Source organism: Protomyctophum bolini, assembly GCF_963924005.1.
Source record: "Protomyctophum bolini genome assembly, chromosome: 8".
In the NCBI taxonomy this organism is placed as follows: Eukaryota; Metazoa; Chordata; class Actinopteri; order Myctophiformes; family Myctophidae; genus Protomyctophum; species Protomyctophum bolini.
This window is the reverse complement of record NC_137869.1, coordinates 24717029-24737964: the sequence shown is the minus strand read 5'-3', so window position 1 is coordinate 24737964 and position 20936 is coordinate 24717029. Positions and strand designations below refer to the sequence as shown.

The window sequence follows — 20936 nt, the reverse complement described above, 5'->3', positions numbered from 1 at the left end:
GATAATGACAGGAAGATATGTGAAGGTCAAGAGGGTGTGCTTCTGTGTTACTAACGAGCGATATGATGCGTGGTGTTGTGCTTATATTAATTAACCTCTCCATTTTTAAGGGGCTGTGTTCAACGAGGCTGAAAACACCAAGGCACAGTTCCCGTTTATCTGTCAAATACACGTACTCCTACGGGCTGGGGCGGAGTAAGAGTGTTGGGCGGGAGGAGTAGCACAGAGGCCTATAGTCTTCTACGTCCTCCTCCCAGTGGGGGCTCCTCAGGCAGGTGAGTCAGTGAGGACACAACGAGCAAGTGACAACACACAGACATGATGGTTGAAATGATTCGTCAATACAATTTGATTGGTGTGGAAACAACAGGCGTAGAGAATAAGAAATTCAGAGAGAGAGAGAGAGAGAGAGAGAGAGAGAGAGAGATGGGAAGAAAGGGAGACGGATGACAGGAAACAGGAGATAGGCGTCAGGAAGAGAGGAAGGCAGACAGGTGTAGTGACGGTAAACAAAGACAAGCAGACAGACGAGGGACAGCGTGATCAAAGACTAACGACACAGAGAACAGAGGAACGGAGAGGAGGGGCTCCTCAACCTTTCTTTGACACGCTCAGAGCAACGTCCCCCGCATTATTATAATTAGTAGACGTTAGCTGGCTCTTCCCCAAGTAGGGCTGCAACTAGCAATTATCCTCTAACTGCAACTATCATTATTCTACTGATTACTTTTTCCATTCATCCAATGATCGAGAAGTGGGTTTTGTGCGTGCGTGTGTGGTGTGTGCGTGCGTGTGTGCGTGCGTGCGTGTGTGCGTGCGTGCGTGCGTGCGTGCGTGCGTGCGTGCGGCGGTACCTTGTGCAGGGAGAAGGTGCGGACGCAGAAGGTGGCCAGCTCTATGGTGTCCAGCAGAGTGACCTGGGTCATCCCGTACGTCTCTGTGCCGCGACTGGGCCAGTACTGGTCACATTTAATCTGAGGGACAAACATTAGGACAGTACTGGTCACATTTAATCTGAGGGACAAACATTAGGACAGTACTGGTCACATTTAATCTGAGGGACAAACATTAGGACAGTACTGGTCACATTTAATCTGAGGGACAGACATTAGGACAGTACTGGTCACATTTAATCTGAGGGACAGACATTAGGACAGTACTGGTCACATTTAATCTGAGGGACAGACATTAGGACAGTACTGGTCACATTTAATCTGAGGGACAGACATTAGGACAGTACTGGTCACATTTAATCTGAGGGACAAACATTAGTACTGTCCATCATTAAATCTGTTGGGAACCCGCAGACGTCAGAATTGCTGCAGTTTGTCGAGGGCTGTATCGCTCAAATCCTTGAGGCAACACAGCATAAATGTAGAGGATATCCGGTCGATAAAAACACGTAATGTTTTGCTACCAAGAACATCTAGAGGTGATCTGCCCTTTCTCAAAAATGTCCAGCTGTTACTTTTCTCAGACATTTCTGTCAGGTGAATATATCATTTTGGATTGACACTCACACTTCCAAAAAGTGTATTCTTTCCAGTGAAGGTACAGTACAACGTGTAAAGCCACCGTCCCTGATTCTATTCCGCTATTTTGTAACATTTTTGGAAAGAAAGAATATGTTAAAAATGATTAAATGTGCCAGTGATTTCTTTGTCATTCGTTGTCATATCTGCCTTGGACAACGTGCGATTACAAAGCCTCAAAGGCAAAGCAGAAACACAAATTGTAACGTTCCAATGTTCCAACGTTCCAATTATTTTGTGTGACAATTAATCGTCAACTTAACCCATTTTGGGCGGGAACCCCTTTTGGTGTTAGCATTATGTTATGCTTTAGCTATTGAGAAATAGCATATCTACAAGCTCACCGAGTGGCGCGCTACGAGCTTGTAGGTCTGCTATTTCTTTTTAAATCGAAGAACGACTAACATAGAAAACTGTCATTTTCAAACAGACATTTTTAGAATCTGATCTCAGGTCAAAATGGGTTAATGGTGACAACCCTCCTCCCCTCCCTCTGCTGGGCATATAAAACCTAAGTAGTAAGAGGTGAGATGAGGCGAGGCGGCCATCAGCGCCATGGCCCCCAAGGCCATAACACAGCTCATGAAGGACGTCGTCTTTCCACGGCCTCATCAACGTTGCTCTAATGCCCTCCACCCACCTGGCGCTGACAGGCCGTGTCCGCTTCCCACCAAACTATGACTATGCATTTAATTTGACTGTGGAAGAAACGCCTACGACGTTGTGGGGGCATGTTTGGTTTGATAAGAATCACAACTGCATTATTTTCTTTTTTAGGTCACAACGAAGGAGGCTAGAGCAATATTCTTATCCTATCATACATCTTATCCTTTATTCCACCAGGTAAAAATGCTTTTCCAAGAGTGACCTGACCTGACCAACGCTGCTGAAACAATAAACGACACGAAACAATGTAAATATCACACATTACAAACAAAGTGAACGCAATACCCAGTTCAAAGCAGGATCAAGAACCCACGACGGTTAATATACATCCCATTTGCCAAGAGCACTAATCTCACTGCTTTTTAAAATAGATTTACATTCCACCCATAGTGATTAGCTCAGATACTGTAGTTTCAGATCCTTTTGCGAATCATTCTGAGAGGTGGGATACTATAGAGTACCGCTATTATTTTTCAGTGGGCAACATTCAACTGCTGTTACTACTTTGCCTGATAAAACAACGGTTTCTTTCAACACTTGTTTCTGGGGTCACGTTTAAGGGACTTGGGTTTTTCACTGGGGTAAAACAAACCAGTCCAGTACAGAGCCCTGTGGTATTCTGTGACTCACCCGTGACTTCTCCTCCAGCCTGGTCATCATGACCACGGTGGCCGCCCTCTGTTCCCACACCATCCTCCAGAAGTCCCCGAACGTCTCCGGCAAGGGACCCTGCGTGGCGATGTAGGCGTTCTGCTTCCTGTAGCCGTCGATGTAGTTGGCGTTGATGTAGTCGCTGCCCGTGATGCCTGAAAGCAACAGATGTTTTATAATCACAACCACGAGAGGTTTTATTGCCACACGTCACGGGTCCAACTTGACCAACATGGAATTGACCCGCTGCTATTATTAGAATTCTGTCTCCGAGCCCGAAAAGCACCGATGGTGTCGGAACCAAAGCCCCAAAGAACAGGCGTAAATCAGTGGATAAAATATGTTTTTGTGCAAGCTCCATTGTTTTGTTGTTTTCCCCAGGAAATAACACATATTATTGTATAGCATAATAAGACTAACACACTGGTTCTCAAACCTTTGATTTTCAAGGACCTCCATAACTGTAGTGCCAACTGACAGAACGGAACATAATGGAATAAGGATCCATTTGTGGTTCCATTTGCACACTCTCAGAGCTACAGACCCGTAATGGTCCATTTGGAACCCCATCAAGGAACCCTGGGGGTCCCCGACTGACCAAACTTTGATGACCATTGGACACACTTTCGAGGGAAGTTCTTCTTTTCTCAAATTCCTCATTCTAGCTCCTTCTTGGTTCCTGTGCTTTATTTTCCATCTAATATTTCCCCCTTTCTGTCTCCCACTCTTTACTTATTTCCTCCTGCCTGCGTCTGTAATGTGCCCCGCCCGCGGTGATTAGTAGGGTGTTGGCGGAAGGTCTAAAAATTGATTGAGCGTGCACATTTTTATTCTTCCGACACCGGTACCGTTCAAATGCCGGGGTGGTGAAGGATGCTCCGGCGCGGGCCCAACACACATCAAATGGAGTGCACCGTCTACTGTGTAGCAAATGCACCTCTCAGCAAGTCTTCCCTTTTCTTATTAACTTCCCTCTGTGTCCACTTTTCTGGTGCAAACTGCAAACCAACACTTGCTATCCTATTAAGATTGTGCAGGTAGTAATCAGGACCTCCGATAGAGAGACAGGCGGTATCTTATTGCTTTGCTTACGGTTTCTTGTGCTATTCCACCGTATTACTCTATTTCTTGCTTTGTCTGGGGGAAAGGAAATAAACTATTGCACACTAAACCTTGCTCCAGAGTGCAGAATGCAGACATAGCAGGCTTCCGCGATACAATCACATCACCAGCATCTTTTACTCAGTCGTTTGCGGCATCAGGGGCTGGCAATTGCCACCCATTTTATAAAACGGGCTATGGTCACTTTCTTTTTGCCACCCCCTATTTATTTTCCGAACTGCACTGGGTCCGTGGCAGTGGCACTAAATCTGTACAAAATGGGGGTCCATGGCCTAGTACAGTACATACATTCATGTGGTAGTACTTGACAGGAACATGTTTGAGGACAACTGTTTGTGCTACTACACTGACCAGGACTCAAACATTGCACACACTGTCCCTCCAGGTTCCAAATGGACCATTAACCTCAAAGTCTGTAACTACAGTAAATGGACCAGTAAGGCTCCAATTTTTGGTTACAGGCCAATTGCACTATTTCAAGAGTTATGGCCGGGTCCTTGAAATGAAACAAAAAAACTACTATGCTTTGCTCTTCCATTGCTGTCCCTCTGTATGCGATCTCCCTCCCTCCCTCCAGCAGCAGCATTGAGGCGGTTTGCAGCTGATTTACCACCCAGGCTGTAGAGCAGTGGAAGACAGAGGGGAGTGGAGCCCCAGGGGCTAAATCTGTCCACCACCACCACCCAGCAGCGCACTCTCTCACAGAGTCTGTCCACCACCACCACCCAGCAGCGCACTCTCTCACAGAGTCTGTCCACCACCACCACCCAGCAGCACACTCTCTCACAGAGTCTGTCCACCACCACCACCCAGCAGCAGCGCACTCTCTCACAGAGTCTGTCCACCACCACCACCCAGCAGCACACTCTCTCACAGAGTCTGTCCACCACCACCACCCAGCAGCACACTCTCTCACAGAGTCTGTCCACCACCACCACCACCCAGCAGCACACTCTCTCACAGAGTCTGTCCACCACCACCACCCAGCAGCACACTCTCTCACAGAGTCTGTCCACCACCACCACCCAGCAGCACACTCTCTCACAGAGTCTGTCCACCACCACCACCCAGCAGCACACTCTCTCACAGAGTCTGTCCACCACCACCACCCAGCAGCACACTCTCTCACAGAGTCTGTCCACCACCACCACCCAGCAGCACACTCTCTCACAGCCAGTCACCACTACGGTAGATCTCAGCCGCATAAAGGGGGCTGTGTGAGCCGCTGTGTCACGCCAAACACGCCACTTTACAGGGCAGTGGTTCACAGACTTTTGAGTTTAAAAGGACCCCCAAACCATACAAAAGGTTTTCGGCCCTCTGGCCTTCATGGCTAAAAATGTTTTGTAGCACTATTGAATTAAACAGACGTTTAGCATGAGCCTTTCATTTTATGAATGTTAACAGTTTACTAGAATCACGTGCCAGGCGGACAGAGTGCTGTGGAATGTAAACAAAGCTAGTGTATATTGTTGAACTTAACCATGTCTACTGATACTACAAGCTCACAACGTGTCGCGCCATGACACATTGTGAGCTCACAACTTGTATGCGACACTCTTGTATGATAAAGAAACGTTCTGCCTGACAGCAACGATATGGAACATCGGTGCATGTTTGATGGTCTTCTACGCACTGTGACGTTCAGAGATAGACTCTGTTACAGAGCAACCCCACTTTACGGCGTCCACTAAAGACGGCAGAACTGCCTGGCGCGCCGCTGCGGTGCCCTTGATGTCGTTGACAACGAGGCATTCCCCACGCGTTCACTCATTGAAAACACACAGCTTAAATGACTGAACTCCAACCGTCGTCATAAGCATAATTATTGGGTGATAAAAGCCTGTGCCCGAATGCGGGGCATGTGATGGCGATAAGACAGCTGAACGCAGGCAGGCAGCCCCATCTTTATTTGTTCCTTCTCTAACATGCGAGCCCGGGCTCTGGCAGCCTCCCGCAGCAAGCTCTCTCTCTCTCTCTCTCTCGCTCTGTCTCTCTGCTTGAGAGTCACGTCCCTTTAACTGACAGCTCCTCGCTCAAGCGACAAACAATGAAACACTCGACTGGACTAATTTAAGAGGGGAGATGTGGTGACGAGTTAGGCAGCCACCGGGGTGGAGAGAGAGAGAGAGAGAGAGAGAGAGAGAGAGATGAGGGGGATTGGGAGGGAGGGATAGAGAGATAGGGGGCAGAGAGTGAGAATAAAAAGAGAGGAAGAAAGAAAGGCAAATGCCATTAAAACGGATTCCACGTTGCACAATGCGATTGTGTCTCTTTAGCTTTAGTCATAGCCAAGTGAACAGAGGATGGCTGCGTGCATGAATTGTTCTACTGCTGAGACTAATGGCAAAAATCACTGCACTGTAAAATAGAAATTTCAGACTTGATTAATTTATGTATTTATGGACGCGGCGGCGCTCTCTTTTTGCTCCCTGGGATCATTTCGCTATGCATGCCGCTGCACTCCTGTACACCCCCTTCCACCCCTCCGCCTGCACCCTATCCTACTCCGCGCGCCAAGAATTGGCTCCGGCTGCCGCGTGATGGCAACAGTCAAGTCACGGATAGAGAGAGCGATAGCTCCGCACAAAATGAAGTGGAGAATTGTTGGGAGCAGGAGTTTGGCTGGCAGTATAGCACGCAAAGGGGAGTTCTTTTGGGGTGATGTGATGCCAGAACAATGTCTGCACTGAAGGGTGACTCTCTCTGACAATGTCCCTTGAGATATACGGGAAGGAGCACAGTCAGCGTCGGACTGGGTCGGCAGTTAGCCGGGGGGAACGTCACAGGGAGATGAGGGGGGTAAATCTGAACAGACAAACAGGGATTGGTGAGTGATCTGCAGTTAAACCCCAGGATGCGCTGAGCATGTCTGTAAACTGTTTGGATGCTGGGAAAAACAAGTCCTCAATTCACCTCAATGGTAGGTCTGTTCTGTTCTGTTCTGTTGCAGTGCTTCCAACCTTTTCTGTGACCAGGCTATAGGCCCACCTGACCACATCAAAAGGGCCACATCGTACGTTTTCATACATCGTAAAGTAGGGGAGATACTTCCACATGTTCAGAATCACTGTTCTGTTCTGTTTTTTATTAAAAAAAATCTCTGTGCCAATTGCCTAAACTGTAATCCGCTACTCTCCCTCTGCCAGCCTGGGGAGAGCCCCGGACTGAGCTCATGCTCATATAGGGGAGACACATCCATCAGGCTGGCCAGGGGGAGGCAGTATAGAGACCAAGATTACTGCATGTTTTTTTGTGAGGGTACCTATACCAGAGAACATGCAAACTCCACACAGAAAGGCCTTTTCTCCAACCAGCTGTGAGGCAACAGTTCTACCAACTGTGCCACGGTGCCCGTGTTCAGTTCTATCCTATGCTATTGTATGGTACGGTACGCTGGTCCAGGTGTGGTGGGAGTGTGCCTCACCCTCGATGGGAGCCAGGATGACACGTGAATGGTCGTAGGCGATGACGTTGGCGTAGCGGTTCTTGGGTTTGTTCACCTCCAGGTTCGAGTGCTCCCAGGTGAACTGCTGACCTGGATCAATAGACTGGTGCACGCACACGCACACGCACACGCACACGCACACACACACACACACACACACACACACACACACACACACACACACACACACACACACACACACACACAGACAAGAACAAATTAGACAAGTCAGGAACCCTTGAACAACGTAGAATATACAGTAAGTATAACACCAAACACATGAGAGAGAGAGAGAGAGAGAGAGATAGAGAGACAGACAGAGACAGAGACAGACAGACAGAGAGACACACACAGAGAGACAGTGTGAGAGAGACAAAGAGACAGAGTAGAAGGTAGGGCCGAGGAACACAGCGGTAAATCTCCACCAAACATAAATTTAAAAGCGCTGAAGCGTCGCGGGTAACAATCTGCCGGCTGTCGCCTCTAAAAGGCCTCGCGCCAGCCTTGCACACACACTCCTATCAACTGCACCACGCCAAACGCATAATGGCAAATAAAAACATGTATTAAGATGGCTGCTCGCTCGCCCTCTCTCAGAATGAGGAGAGGGAGACAGAGAGCAGTGGCATACTCAGATTTACTAAAGTACTTAAGTGTTAGTGTATACTGTAGAAAACCTTATCTGGAGCGAAGGTATTTGCGATAGAATGTTATTTTTTAAATTAATAATCAAACTCAAGCTGTCCAATAATTGTAGTAAATATTTGCTTCTGAGATGCGGTGGAGCAGAAGTATATAACATATTGAAATGTGGATTGTGGACACACTCAAGTAAAGAAAAAGTATACCTACAAATAGTACTTAAGTGTAGTACTTAGTAAATGTACTTTCCACCACTGAGAGACAGAGGTAAGGAGGGGGGAGAGAGAGAGAGAGGGGGGGGGGGTGCAGGGGCAGAGGGAAAGATAAATGCGTCCCACCTCAGCATACGAGAGAACGAGCGGATAAATATTCCAGCTCTGTTGGGGAGGGTCATTTACAATTCCATTATGATCTGCTGTTTGCTCCAAGGCATCGGAGAGAGAGAGAGAGGTATGAGTGTAGCCAGAGTTCAGGCTAATGTGAGGGGTGCATGTGTGCGTGCATGTGTGCGTGCGTGTGTGCATGTGCGTGCGTGTGTGCAATATGTGGCAGGTTGGCCGCTTCAACTAAAAAACACCATCTCAACTTTCTCTCCATCACTTTATTTGTCTGTTTCTTTTCTTTCCGTTTATATGTCTGTCTGTCTGTCTGTCTGTCTGTCTTCCCTCCCTTGAGGACTGTGTGTGCGTGTGTGTGTGTGTGTGTGTGTGTGTTACAGGACTGCAGTCAATCCACTTTCAATCCGCTCAGATGAAAATGTAAATGTAAAGCTCCATTCACTTAATGACAGAGGCAGCTTCTCATCCCTGCGCACGCACGCACACACACACACACACACACACACACACACACACACACACACACACACACACACACACACACACACACACACACACACACACACACACACACACACACACACAGAGAGAGAGAGAGCTTTTCTGGGACTTGCACTGATTTCTGAGGTTTTTGTGATGAGAGCTGCACTTCCTGAACTCAATGAACTGAAGTCAGTGGCTGAGAGTAAGTACTCAGTACCCAGGTATAAGTGGAAATACCTTGTTACAAGTCCTCTATTAAAAAACATAATAGTATTGGCATCAACACTTACAGTTCCAAAGTCAAACTACTCAGAAAAACGAGCTCACAACATGTTGCATTGCGATGCGTTGTGGGCTTGCACAGTAGATCAGCTCCGTGTGAAGTGAGTGGTGCAACTCCGTGTGGGGGTCCCCAGGGGGTCCCCGGAAGTTACAGTCCCACAGGAACGCCGCCAGGGTGCCTGGTTCCGGCGAGCCGCCTCGCGTCCGAAATGGTTGAGAAATGACGAGCCAGGGACACACATAGCTGTCTATAGGAGTGGATGCTCAAGTAGAGTCAAAGTACCTCAAATGTACACTTAAGTACAGAAGTTATAGATGTACTTATAGTCGCTTTTTACCAACTGACTGATGTTTATTGACGCCAGCCTGCTGCAACCCCCCCTCCGCCTCCCCCTCTCTCTTCCTGCATCCGAACGGGGGAAGGCTTGACGTTGACAGACAGCTCCCATCAAGGGTGGTGGTTGGCGGGGAGTTCGGCGAGAGGGGGCGGGAGGGGGGGGGGGGGGGGGAGTAAGGGTCTGCTGGCTGCCGGTTGGCTGACAGCAGATGGATTAGAAACTCTATCAGGCTGTTATAGAGTCGGGTTACTGCACGGCTGAGCCTCTTTCATCCTCTGCCTTATTGGCCTCCGTCTCTGACGCTCTGCAGTACAATAAGTACTGTCTGTGTACTCCAGTAACACTTTACCAGTACAATAAGTACTGTCTGTGTACTCCAGTAACACACCAGTACAATAAGTACTGTCTGTGTACTCCAGTAACACTTTACCAGTACAATAAGTACTGTCTGTGTACTCCAGTAACACTTTACCAGTACAATAAGTACTGTCTGTGTACTCCAGTAACACTTTACCAGTACAATGAGTACTGTCTGTGTACTCCAGTAACACTTTACCAGTACAATAAGTACTGTCTGTGTACTCCAATATACCACTTTCAGGTTGTTGTTTGTTTGCGTTCTTTTTAAAAACGTTACTTTACTTTACTTTACGTATACATAGTATTTCCATTGTATGGGTAATTCTACTCCACTATGCACCTCATAGGCAAATATTACACTAACTTGTTTGCTCCACTGCAATCATTTGACTATAGCTTTAGTTACTAGTTGTTACTAGTACTTTTGAAAAGTATAATTTTGAATACAGGCCTTTTGCTTGTACTATACAATACATAGTATAGCAGAGTATTTCTTATGTATTATGGTATTGCTACTTACTTGAGTAAGTAGCAATACCTCCCAGTGGTGGTAAAAGTACAAGTATCAATACGTCAATGTAGAAACACTCAAGTAAAATTCAGGAAATGAAAGTTCAAAAGTATTGGTATCAATAAAGAACCATAAATAGAAAGTACTCATCATGCAATTTGGTCCATTTCAAATGTGTAAAATGTCAAGACAATGTTTTGAAATAGCCAATTTGCAAGCTTACAATGCATTGTGAGCTATTTACAAATGGCCGAAATGCATAGAGGGCTGAAGTGGTTACTGTATGTTTTGTAATAATAATGAAAATGAAAGTAACTAAAATAATTGTAGTGGGGTACAAGTTGCCTCAGAGATGTCGTGGAGTAGAAGTAGAAGTACATTGGAAATACTTAAGTAAAGTCAAGTACTTCAAAATTGTACTTAAGTATACATTACTTGAGTACATAGTACTTAGTTACCACACACCACTGCCTCTGCCCCCCCTCTCTCTCTCCCCCTCCCTCTCTCTCCCTCCCTCCCTCCCTCTCTCTCTCCCCCTCTCTCTCTCCCCCTCCCTCTCTTTCTCCCTCTCTCTCTCCCCCTCCCCCCCTCTCTCTCTCTCTCTCTCCCCTCCCTCTCTTTCTCCCTCTCTCTCTCTCTCTCCCCCTCCCTCTCTCTCCCCCTCTCTCTCTCTTTCCTCTCGCAGAATCCTCATCATTAACTGTGTCTCCTCTCCGTCACCCCTCCGCACGCGCACACGCACGCACACGCACACACACACCCACACACCCACACACACACACACACACACACACACACACACACACACACACACACACACACACACACTCCCATCCTGCCTGGCTAAAAAGCAATCAGTCAGAGGGGGAGCCAGTGTGGAGCTCCGCTTGGCAGGCCGGGGCGCCCAGACGAACAGCCATTCATCAAGAAAATAACAAAATTAAAATTACACTTCTCCGTTTAATTCGGTCATTTATTTTTCCCGCGGGCGTGCGAGCTTGAGGGGGGCTGGGGTGGGGGGGACAGACGGTATAGGGCAAGGATGGAGAAAGAAGGTTAGCAGAGAGAGAGAGAGAGAGAAAAGAGCAAGCAGTTTCATTTACTTTCAGAGCCAAGTAATTAGAACTTCTGCTCGCAGTAAAGTGTCAACTTTCGTAACACTCTCTCTCTCTCTCTCTCTCTAACTCTCTTTATCTCTCTCTCTCTCTCTCTCTCTCTCTAACTCTCTCTAACTTTCTCTCTCTCTCTAACTCTCTCTCTCTCTCTCTCTCCCTGTCCTTCCAAGCTGCCAGCCGACTCGATATCCTTCCCCGAAGGGAATAGGCGGGCGGGGTTGTTGATTTAGTCCACGGCCCGGCCCGACCCCCAAAAAAAAACCCTGCCAGATTTATGCATAATAGATACGTAAGAAATACAGTAGTGCTATGAGAACTCATTATCTTAATAACCTTTGGCGGCCATTACTGCAGGCTGTGTTGTTGCTGCCTGCCTCGATCTCTCACCCTCTCTCTCTCTCTCTCTCTGTCTCTCTCTCTCTCTCTCTTTCACCCTCTCTCTCTCTCTCTCTCTCTCTCTCTCTGTCTCTCTCTCTCTCTCTCTCTCTGTCTCTCTCTCTCTGCTGCCTGCCTATATGCCTGCCTGCCTCCTGTCGGCCCGTCCACTCTGTGATTTAGGGCCTGCTGCGCCGGCGCTGTGCTGCCGAGGGTGTGTGTGTGTGTGTGTGTGTGTAGGGGGGGGGGGGGATATTGCCTGTATGCAAACGAAAGCTGATTCAGCGCTCCTGATATCTAATCAACGCCTGCGTCATTTATAACCCCGCAGACACGCTCGCCGTTCAGACAGGCTGGCTTATAGCCCCCACCGCCATGGCAACCCTCCCCGCTTATAGCCCCCGGGATGTTACTCTGAATGAACTCCTGAATGAAGTGTCTGGTGCTGGGAGTCTGGTGCAACGCACAGGTCCTGGCGGTACTCCTGGTGAGAGCAGGAGTGGACCTGGTGAGACGTAGGAGGGGCCGGACAGGAGGCAACCCACAGAGCCTAGTCCCTCCACATACCAGAATTGTACCTCTCAGTCCCGGCACAGTAGTTCCGGAGTGGTTCCAACGGATTGTGCGGCCCTGTCTTTCCCTAGTGGTTCTGATCGAGGGTAGCTACTGGGACGTAAGTCGGGACTTGATCACCCCGGCTGGGTCACCCGAGTGAGGGGTATGATGTTCGAGAGACCGAAACCCCGATGACCTTAGGATACATCACTGAGGATACGTCCCAGATGCATCCAGGCGATGTATTTTCGTTCTGAAACTGTGACCGTCCATCCATCTATCAAGCTATATTTGGGGACACAAAGAGTCCCTAATCTTATTCAGTGTCTGAAGGTCACATACTATTACTTCTATTGCATGCTTTTATTTCATAGGAAATCCTTTCAAATGTAATCTAAGTGTTTAAGATTGCACCATCTGTTTATGTTATAAGAACATTGTTCTATTATTTTAAGATGTAATCTAAGAGTGCTTAAGATTGCTGCCAACGTCAATGTTATTCAACAACTATTACTTCGGTGCACAGCGGAGTCCAGCCTTTCTCATTTTGGAATGAAAATATTCAGTCTGCAAAAGTGTCATCCTTTTGTCAAACAAGCACTTAAAGTTACCTATACTGTACTATACTTTAAAAACGACTTTATATATATCGTCTCTGTCGGGTCCAAAACTGGACATGTGATACAGACTAAGATACTGTATGTAATTTAGAGACAGTCGGTCATTGTGAAGTTACATTCTCTGAAGCAGCAGATATTTAATTTTGGAATAAAACAACGTGTCACATCGTGACATGCTGTGAGCTTGCAATTAATATATTGTTTTATCTTGAAGAAAAAAAAGAAAGAGAAACATTTGGAACACTAGACTGTTGCCCGCTGGGCCGGTCATTAAGAGCAGGACACACAATTAGAAATACATAGTTTTGTTCTAAATATCTACAGATTGAATACACCTAGAAATAGCTAATGTTCCCGGGCACACTTCATTCCAGATTGTGTAGATATGCGTAGATATGCGAATGTGGCTTAGGAGGTAGAGCAGGTCGTCCAATGATCCATGGTTCGATGGTGGTTCGAATCCCGGCCCCTCCTGTCTACATGTCGAAGTGTCCTTGGGCAAGACCCAAATTGCTCCCGATGTGCTGGTTGCATGGCTTCCGCCACAATCGGTGTATGAATGTATGTGTGAATGGGTGAATGTAATGCACATGCATCTATGTAATGCACCATTTACCATTTAGACATTCTACACCTGGAAATACCCTCTCTACAAAAATCATCCAGCCGCCATTTCCGCCGTCACTCACCTCGTACTCCTGGGACAGCTTGAGGTTGTCGTTGGCCTTCAGGAGCTCTGTGTGCTCCGCCAGCTCCGAGATGGGGATGGGGGGATGGTTCATCATACCTGTTCACCACACACACACACACAGCCAGAGAGAAATACCCCGGGGAGGAAGGAAAAACAAACACTTTATCAGCACGAGTGGCAGAAATCCAAACCAAACATTATTGAAAAGAATGAGTCAACAGATACAGTATTGGACGCAAGGGAATTGGTGGTAAGGGGGGGGGCATCTTGCTTGGGGAGATTGGGGGGGTCTCGGGGATGTAATGGTGAGAAAGGTTTTGGTTGACAAGACAGGGTAGGGGAGCAAAAAACATGTGAGAATTCATTTCAGTACAAATACACAGCTGATCGGTTGATTGGTGGTGGTGTTAACAGCGACCTGATTGGGCCAGGCCAGAGCTCGACATTCTGTTATACACAGAATCTATGCGTTCCCCTCCTCTTTGGTCCCGGATAAAAGGTATCGAATATTGTCTATAGATCACAGTGACTGATTTCTCCCTAGAAGCAGTCAACCAACATTCACCATTTAACTCTATAACTAGGTCTCTAGAATAGAGATGCATACAAACAGACAGCTGGTTAGCTGACACAAGTTCTGACTTGGAAGTGGAGACAAAATATGTCACGATTGAAGCCAGTCAGTGGCTCCGGGTGCTAACTTTCTAACCCTGTTCATAATTACTTTTTTTTTCTTACCCTGGCCTGGGGGGGACAGGTAACCACATGACATGGGGGCAAAGTGGGAGGAGCATGTGAGTGGGGGGAGGGGGGGGGGGGTATGAAGCAGTTGGAGGGGCGTCGGTGTAACAAGTGTGAGTGACATTGAGTGACATGGTGAGCTGCTCCACACCCAGCAAGCCAAGGCGAATATAAAGCGAAGCATGGCATCTAAAAGTTCAGCGGGCCATTTCCTTCTTCTTCTTCTTCTTTCCGACCTGTTCCACCCTGGGCTAGTGATGAAGAGCCCCCAGGGGGTTGGGGGCTGTCTCAATCATCTCAATCATCATAACAACCCTCGGTACACATCCGCAGCTGGCTGCAGTCCTTGTTTGTCGCCGAGCGCCCGTCGCCCCTCCCAGCTGCGTTTCCTTAATTATCCTCCAGAAATAAGAACTCGTCTCAGTCAGTCTAGTAGGAGGAAATTGCTCTCTCTCTCTCTCTGTCTCTCTCTCTCCTTCCACAGTGCTGTCCCCGGCTGTGCTGCAACATTATCAGTAGTGCATGTGCTCTCTCCCAGCACTCTAATCCATTTAGCGTCATAATGCAGGGACCATGTAATGGAATATGGGGGGCTGTCCATATATACACTGCGGTAATGTCCCAGGGTGGAGTGTCCGGCCATACTTAGCGCTTTTCATATTTATTTATTTTCCCTAAAGAGGGGGCTTTGAAGGCGGGTTTCTTATTTTTGCTTTGCCTTTGCCTCAAGGTCAAAAGTCCTTCATAATGTTGACGAACAAAATTCCCCGGGTTAAATGGACCGTGCAAATTGGGCATAATCACATTAACCATCCTTAATTTGCCCCCCTCCAAATGTCAAGGGAAAGGTCTGGCTTTTTTTCTTTTTTTTCCCCCTTCTTCTTTTGTTTGCTCTGAGAGGAGAAGACCCCGGCCGTTCCCCCCTGACACTCTTAATTAGTGATGCTAATTTATTTTTACACCAGAAGAACAAAGTGGGAGCGTCAATTACATGGAGATTAACTAAAGATTACAGCGCGGCTGTGAGATGAATGGAGATAGAACGCCATTCAACTGTATCCTCTGGAACCAACACGGAAACAAGGACACAGCGTGTTAACACATAGGTTCTTGGATGTTGGGTTTTTTTTAAGGGAGCTGTAATGCGTTTCAACACAGTGCTGGGTCATTACGGTTCTGCTCAATAAATCAACGTGTGTTCTTGACCTCCTTTTCAACACTAGTGGCACTGCAGTCAGCCATGGAAAGTAAAAGTACTCACATGTTTTACTTCAGTTAAAGTTAAAGTACTGCAATGTAGAAATACTCTGTTACAAGTAAAAGTCCGGAATTCTAAATGTACTTAAAAACTATTCGAAAACAGCGGATCTACGAGCGGATGCGACGCATTGTGAGCTACTAAACTACTAATAAATAAAGTTTCCAAAGAATTGTATAGTGGAGTAAAAGTATAATAGTTTCCTCTGAGATGTAATGGAGTAAAAGTAGAGTACAGTACTTGAGTAAATGTACTTAGTTACTTTCCACCACTGCGGTTGTGAAACGTAAGCATTTACATTTACAATTACTCAAGTACCGTGATTAAGTACAACTCTGGGGTGCTTTTACTTTATGTATGTACATTTTTCAATAGTTTACTATCAACGTAGGCTAACTCAGAGTAGTCTATTTACTCCACACAGATTTAGATTTTATTTTTTAATAAAACATTTGCATTCACCACTTAAGCCCTATTTTATACTTCTACAAGCTCACAACAAGTCGCATGCACAACGCATTGTGACAGCTATTAAAAAATAAGAATACCAGGCCTTTACTTGTAACAGAATTATTTTTATCATATTTTATCATTCATCATTAAGGTATTGCTACTTTTACTAAAGTACTTAATGTTCAATAAATCGAGAGCGCTCTTAACCTCGCTTTCAGCCGCGCCTCAGTCCCGCTCAATGTCAAAATGCGAGTCGCGCAGCGGATGTTTACGAGGTAATAAATGCACTTGACGGATATTAATTCATTTGGTGGAGGGGGCTTGCAGAGTTTGTTTGCTAGCTACTCAAAGACTCTCAATGAACCGGCAAAAAACATAATAGCTACGACCCGTGGCAACACATCGCAATTCTAGCTTTTATTAATCAGCTCGAGGAATGGAGTGAATTCACGGAGACTAATGTCAAAACTAAAAGGAAAGGGGGAGAATTATGCATCTGCATATGGTTGCTTTCGGGCCCAAACCTCACATCTGACATGTTCCCATGCTTTGTACTGTATGGTCTATTTCGTAAATTAATTACTGTTTTGGACATATGACGTTTCCACCCGACGGCGTGCAGATATCAATGGGCCTAATAATGGCTTTGGGTATTAATCAACTCAAGGAGAGTAGATCCAATGAGATGAATGTCAAACCCCCCCCCTCCCCTCCCACCCGTCCCCCAAAAAGAGGAAGGGGAGAAATCCAGCATCCGCAAATTAACATTGGGATGTCGGCTTATTTAAAATGTATCACAATCTATGAGCCAAATGAGGAAATCATTGTTGTCGGGCAGAAACCTTATATCTCCATATTTCAACTTTTACGTTTTATTATTATTAATAATATTTCTTGTAAATGAATCCCTACTTCGTCACACAAGAGTGTCGCACACAAGTAGTGAAAATAGCCGATCTACAAGCTCACAGGTTGTGAGCCTTCTTCTTCGGCTACATTGGCTATTTTCACTATTTCACTGTTTTAAAAAATAATGTGACGAACAAGGTTTCCTCCCGACAGCAAGGAAATGGGTATGCAAATGAGAGGCCTGCATGGTTTCTCCTTGAGAAAACAAGAGCGACTTGTTTGAGGAGAGATCAAAGAATGTTTGTCTTCCGACTGTGTGCCTCTGTGTCTATCTGTGAGGATGGATGCATGTGTGTGTGCGCGTGCGTGCGTGCGTGCGTGTGTGTGTGTGTGTGTGTGTGTGTGGATAGACACCTGCTACACTAGTTCATTTCAGTTGGTGTTGAATCTCATGGTTATGCAATGCATATGCAGTAAATAATTGTAAACAGTTACACATATGCAGACAGACATGCATATACAGTATATATATATGTATGACTGTATTATGTGTAATTGTTTACAATCATGTACTGCATAATGCATACCCACATTGCATTACGAAACGCCCAGAGCTGAGAGGTGTATAACAATGCATCATTTATGTGTAAAGCCTGGCTATACTTTGCTGGAGAGTTTTTGGGAAATCATTTGAATACATACTTCTTCTAACTGTGAAGCGCTTTCATCTCCCCCCCAAAAAAACTTTTCATCATCAACCTTACACCAACATAACTCAGAGACGCAATACACTAGCGTGTTTACACTGCGGCTAAGACCATCTGTCTCTCTCTCTCTCTCTTTCTCTCAGTCACTCTCTCGCCATCTCTCCCTTAATCTACTACAGTTATATTCCACAATATTCCATTGGATCCACCGTGCCAGAAAAACAAACGAGTCGATTTTGCCCCCGATTGGTTTTCGTACCCACACTGTGGTTGGTTTGTGTGCAGTGAGCGCCATGCGGTGTTTACTTTACACAGGAGGTGTTTTGATTTCAAAGAAGCATGTCCTCCACACGCAAAGTCACCCCAAGGGCAGGTCGTTATACCCCACGCCTTCTGAATAAAATTACATCTAGTTTTAGTCATATTTTAGTCACTCGAAATGTGTTACTTTAGTCGACTAAAAATGTATTTCGGCGGGCCATGATGATGTCGTAATGGCAGGTTTATATGAGCCTAAGTGACAACCAAATATAAAGAAAATGTACTTCAAATGTTGTACTTTGATTGATTGATTGATTGATTGATTGACTGACTGACTGAATAGCTACTTAACTTATCCTTCACTTTTAACTCAAGTTTTTTAATTTGACTGAGCAACTTTCACCTGTAGTGGAGTAATATTCGACCAGGAGTATCTCTATATTTTAACTCGAGTACTGGGGTTGAGTATCTTGTATCTCATCCTCAACGACCCCCCACACCACCCAACGTGCACGTTTCATTTCCCTGTTTATCCGGTTCAAACGGTGGTCTCGCCCTTCCTTCCCCTCCTTTCCTCTGCAATCAGCGTGTGAGATCAACGGGCGTAAAAAAAACAAAACAAATGCCATCTAATTACGCATTTCCAATCTCCTCGACCGGCAAGCCGAGAAATAATGATCATTTTTTGATAGACCCAGCCAGTACGTATACGACAAAGGCTGTTTATGATGTTTCCGTTATTTACATATAAAAGGAAGACACGTGTCTTGGGATAAGAAAATGATAGAATAATGGAGGAACGGAGTGACAAAACAAAAAGAGAATAGCACGGAGACGGAAGGCAGAAAACCCTGGCTTGTTTTTCTGATGTTGGTTTCGCAACGGGGAGGCCGATCAAATGTCGACGTATGTCATCTGCTGCTGCTTTCATTAATTCCGCTTGTTATCAGCGAGCACAGGAAAGACCTAGCCTGCGTGGTCCCTCCCAGTGTTAGACTTGGTTATAGCCTGGTTCCAGACGAATCTGGTTGGCCGTCACCATTTCGGCCGGGAAGTCCTCCCACAATAAGACAGAGGCCAGCCTTAATCTGCCTGGGGCGATATGCATTGCAAAGGCAGATGAAGGCTGGCTATAGTGGCAACACGAGGCTATAGGAAAGACCCTACAACAATAACCATCCGCAAGCTGTGGATCCTAAGCATTGCAAGTGGGCCCCCAAATAATTGCCAGAACACTATAAGATTGTAATAATAATATAATATTAAAATAATTAACGTCAACGGAATTACGGTATACGTGCAGAGAAGTTTGGGGAACTGCAGAACTGCTGCTTTCACACCTGAATCTATAGAAAGAGAACGTGATCGTCGCCCCACTGAAAGCAATACAGGGAAAACCTCTCAAGATGGTCGCCAGCTGTCCATTGAACTCCATCGAGCGGACGGTTCCTTGAGCTATATCGGAGCAGCGGAGGTGGAGGAGTGAGGGAGGGAGTGAGAAAGGGAGGTGAGGAAAGTGCTGGAAGAGGTACTCCTCCTCTCTGCACCAGCAGAAGTGATGGGAGACGTTTTAATTTCTCTTTTTTTTTACCAGCAGTGGTTCTCAAACTTGTTTTCAAGGATCCCTCAGAGTACCTACAGAGACCCTACAAGGGGTCCATTTGAACCCCCCTCAAGGACCCCTGAGGTGCACTTTGAGAACCACTGACCTACAGCATGGTGGATTAATGCAAAGCACAACAGCCCGTGTGAATAAATCATGATGACTGACACATCCAACCAAGGTTAAATCAATCAAAGAAACAAACAGCCCGGTTGCCAGTATAAAAATGACAACCAAACAAATACAATAAAATAAACAAGGGGGGAAATTAGTGCTTTTTTTGCCGTGTCATGGAAAAAAATAAAAATAAAATAAATGCAAATCATATGTTTTGTAAGTGGGGCGAGCAGTGCTGGCAAATTATAACAAAGTAAAAATTAAAATAATAAAAACAGCTGGGAGACAAAAAACACAAGAGCTAAATACAGAGGGGACTAACTTTCATAGTCAAACTCAGCTTCACTCTGAGGGCTGCTCAGACCAGAATCTGTAAAGAAACGCAAACATAAGGGGACAACAAGCTGGCTTTGTTCTTTGTTGTTTTTTGTTGTTTGTTTTTTTAAGCTGAAATGCGAACAGAAAAGGCAAAATGTAAAATTAAATCCTTAAATAAATGGATTACAAATGATGAAAGGCCAACATATCACACACACACACACACACACACACACACACACACACACACACACACACACACACACACACACACACACACACACACACACACACACACACACACACACACACACACACACACACACACACACACACACACACACACACACACTCTCGCCGGCAGGCAGGCAAAAGTATGTTATACATTGATCACGTATCATCTTCTTTCACGATGGGTTGACGACGATCAACCTTGAATACATGAAGGACGACGTGACCCATTTTGAACAGATGTTCATATAACTGGTGGTCCTCACTAATGTTAAACCATGTTCATATAACTGGTGGTCCTCACTAATGTTAAACCATGTTCATATAACTGGTGGTCCTCACTAATGTTAAACCATGTTCATATAACTGGTGGTCCTCACTAATGTTAAACCATGTTCATAATGAGTTCTAGCCAATGTGCAGTCAGACAATCAGGCGATTGGACTCCGCCTTTAAACAACAGTGCCTCTGACACTCTCGGTTCAGCATGCAACAACAACAAACCTCCGTCCCCAACTCCACCTTGTCCCAACCGTCTAGTGTTGAGAAGGAAGGAGGTTCATCTGCACTGCCACCACCAGCGTCTAGACTCCCTATTAAAAGCTAATCTTGTTAATGGAGTCTAATCGTCAAAATGTTATCTTTTGTATTTTCCCCCTCTTAATCTCT

General features: G+C 45.9%; 1 protein-coding gene across 4 annotated transcripts in view; it reads right to left on the bottom strand.

Annotated features, from left to right (window-relative positions):
- ptprsa (protein tyrosine phosphatase receptor type Sa) overlaps positions 1-20936 on the bottom strand; it is a 254365-nt gene that overhangs the window by 30091 nt on the left and 203338 nt on the right. For 3 of the 4 annotated variants that reach the window (XM_080770974.1, XM_080770973.1, XM_080770972.1), the window contains exons 21-25: positions 20041-20088; positions 13728-13825; positions 7399-7522; positions 2829-3004; positions 855-974 (exon numbers count right to left, since the gene is read on the bottom strand). In XM_080770974.1, coding sequence (XP_080627100.1) covers positions 855-974; positions 2829-3004; positions 7399-7522; positions 13728-13825; positions 20041-20088 — 566 coding nt within the window. The remainder of the gene's footprint in view (positions 1-854; positions 975-2828; positions 3005-7398; positions 7523-13727; positions 13826-20040; positions 20089-20936) is intronic. The other variant, XM_080770975.1, reaches the window with a different exon arrangement.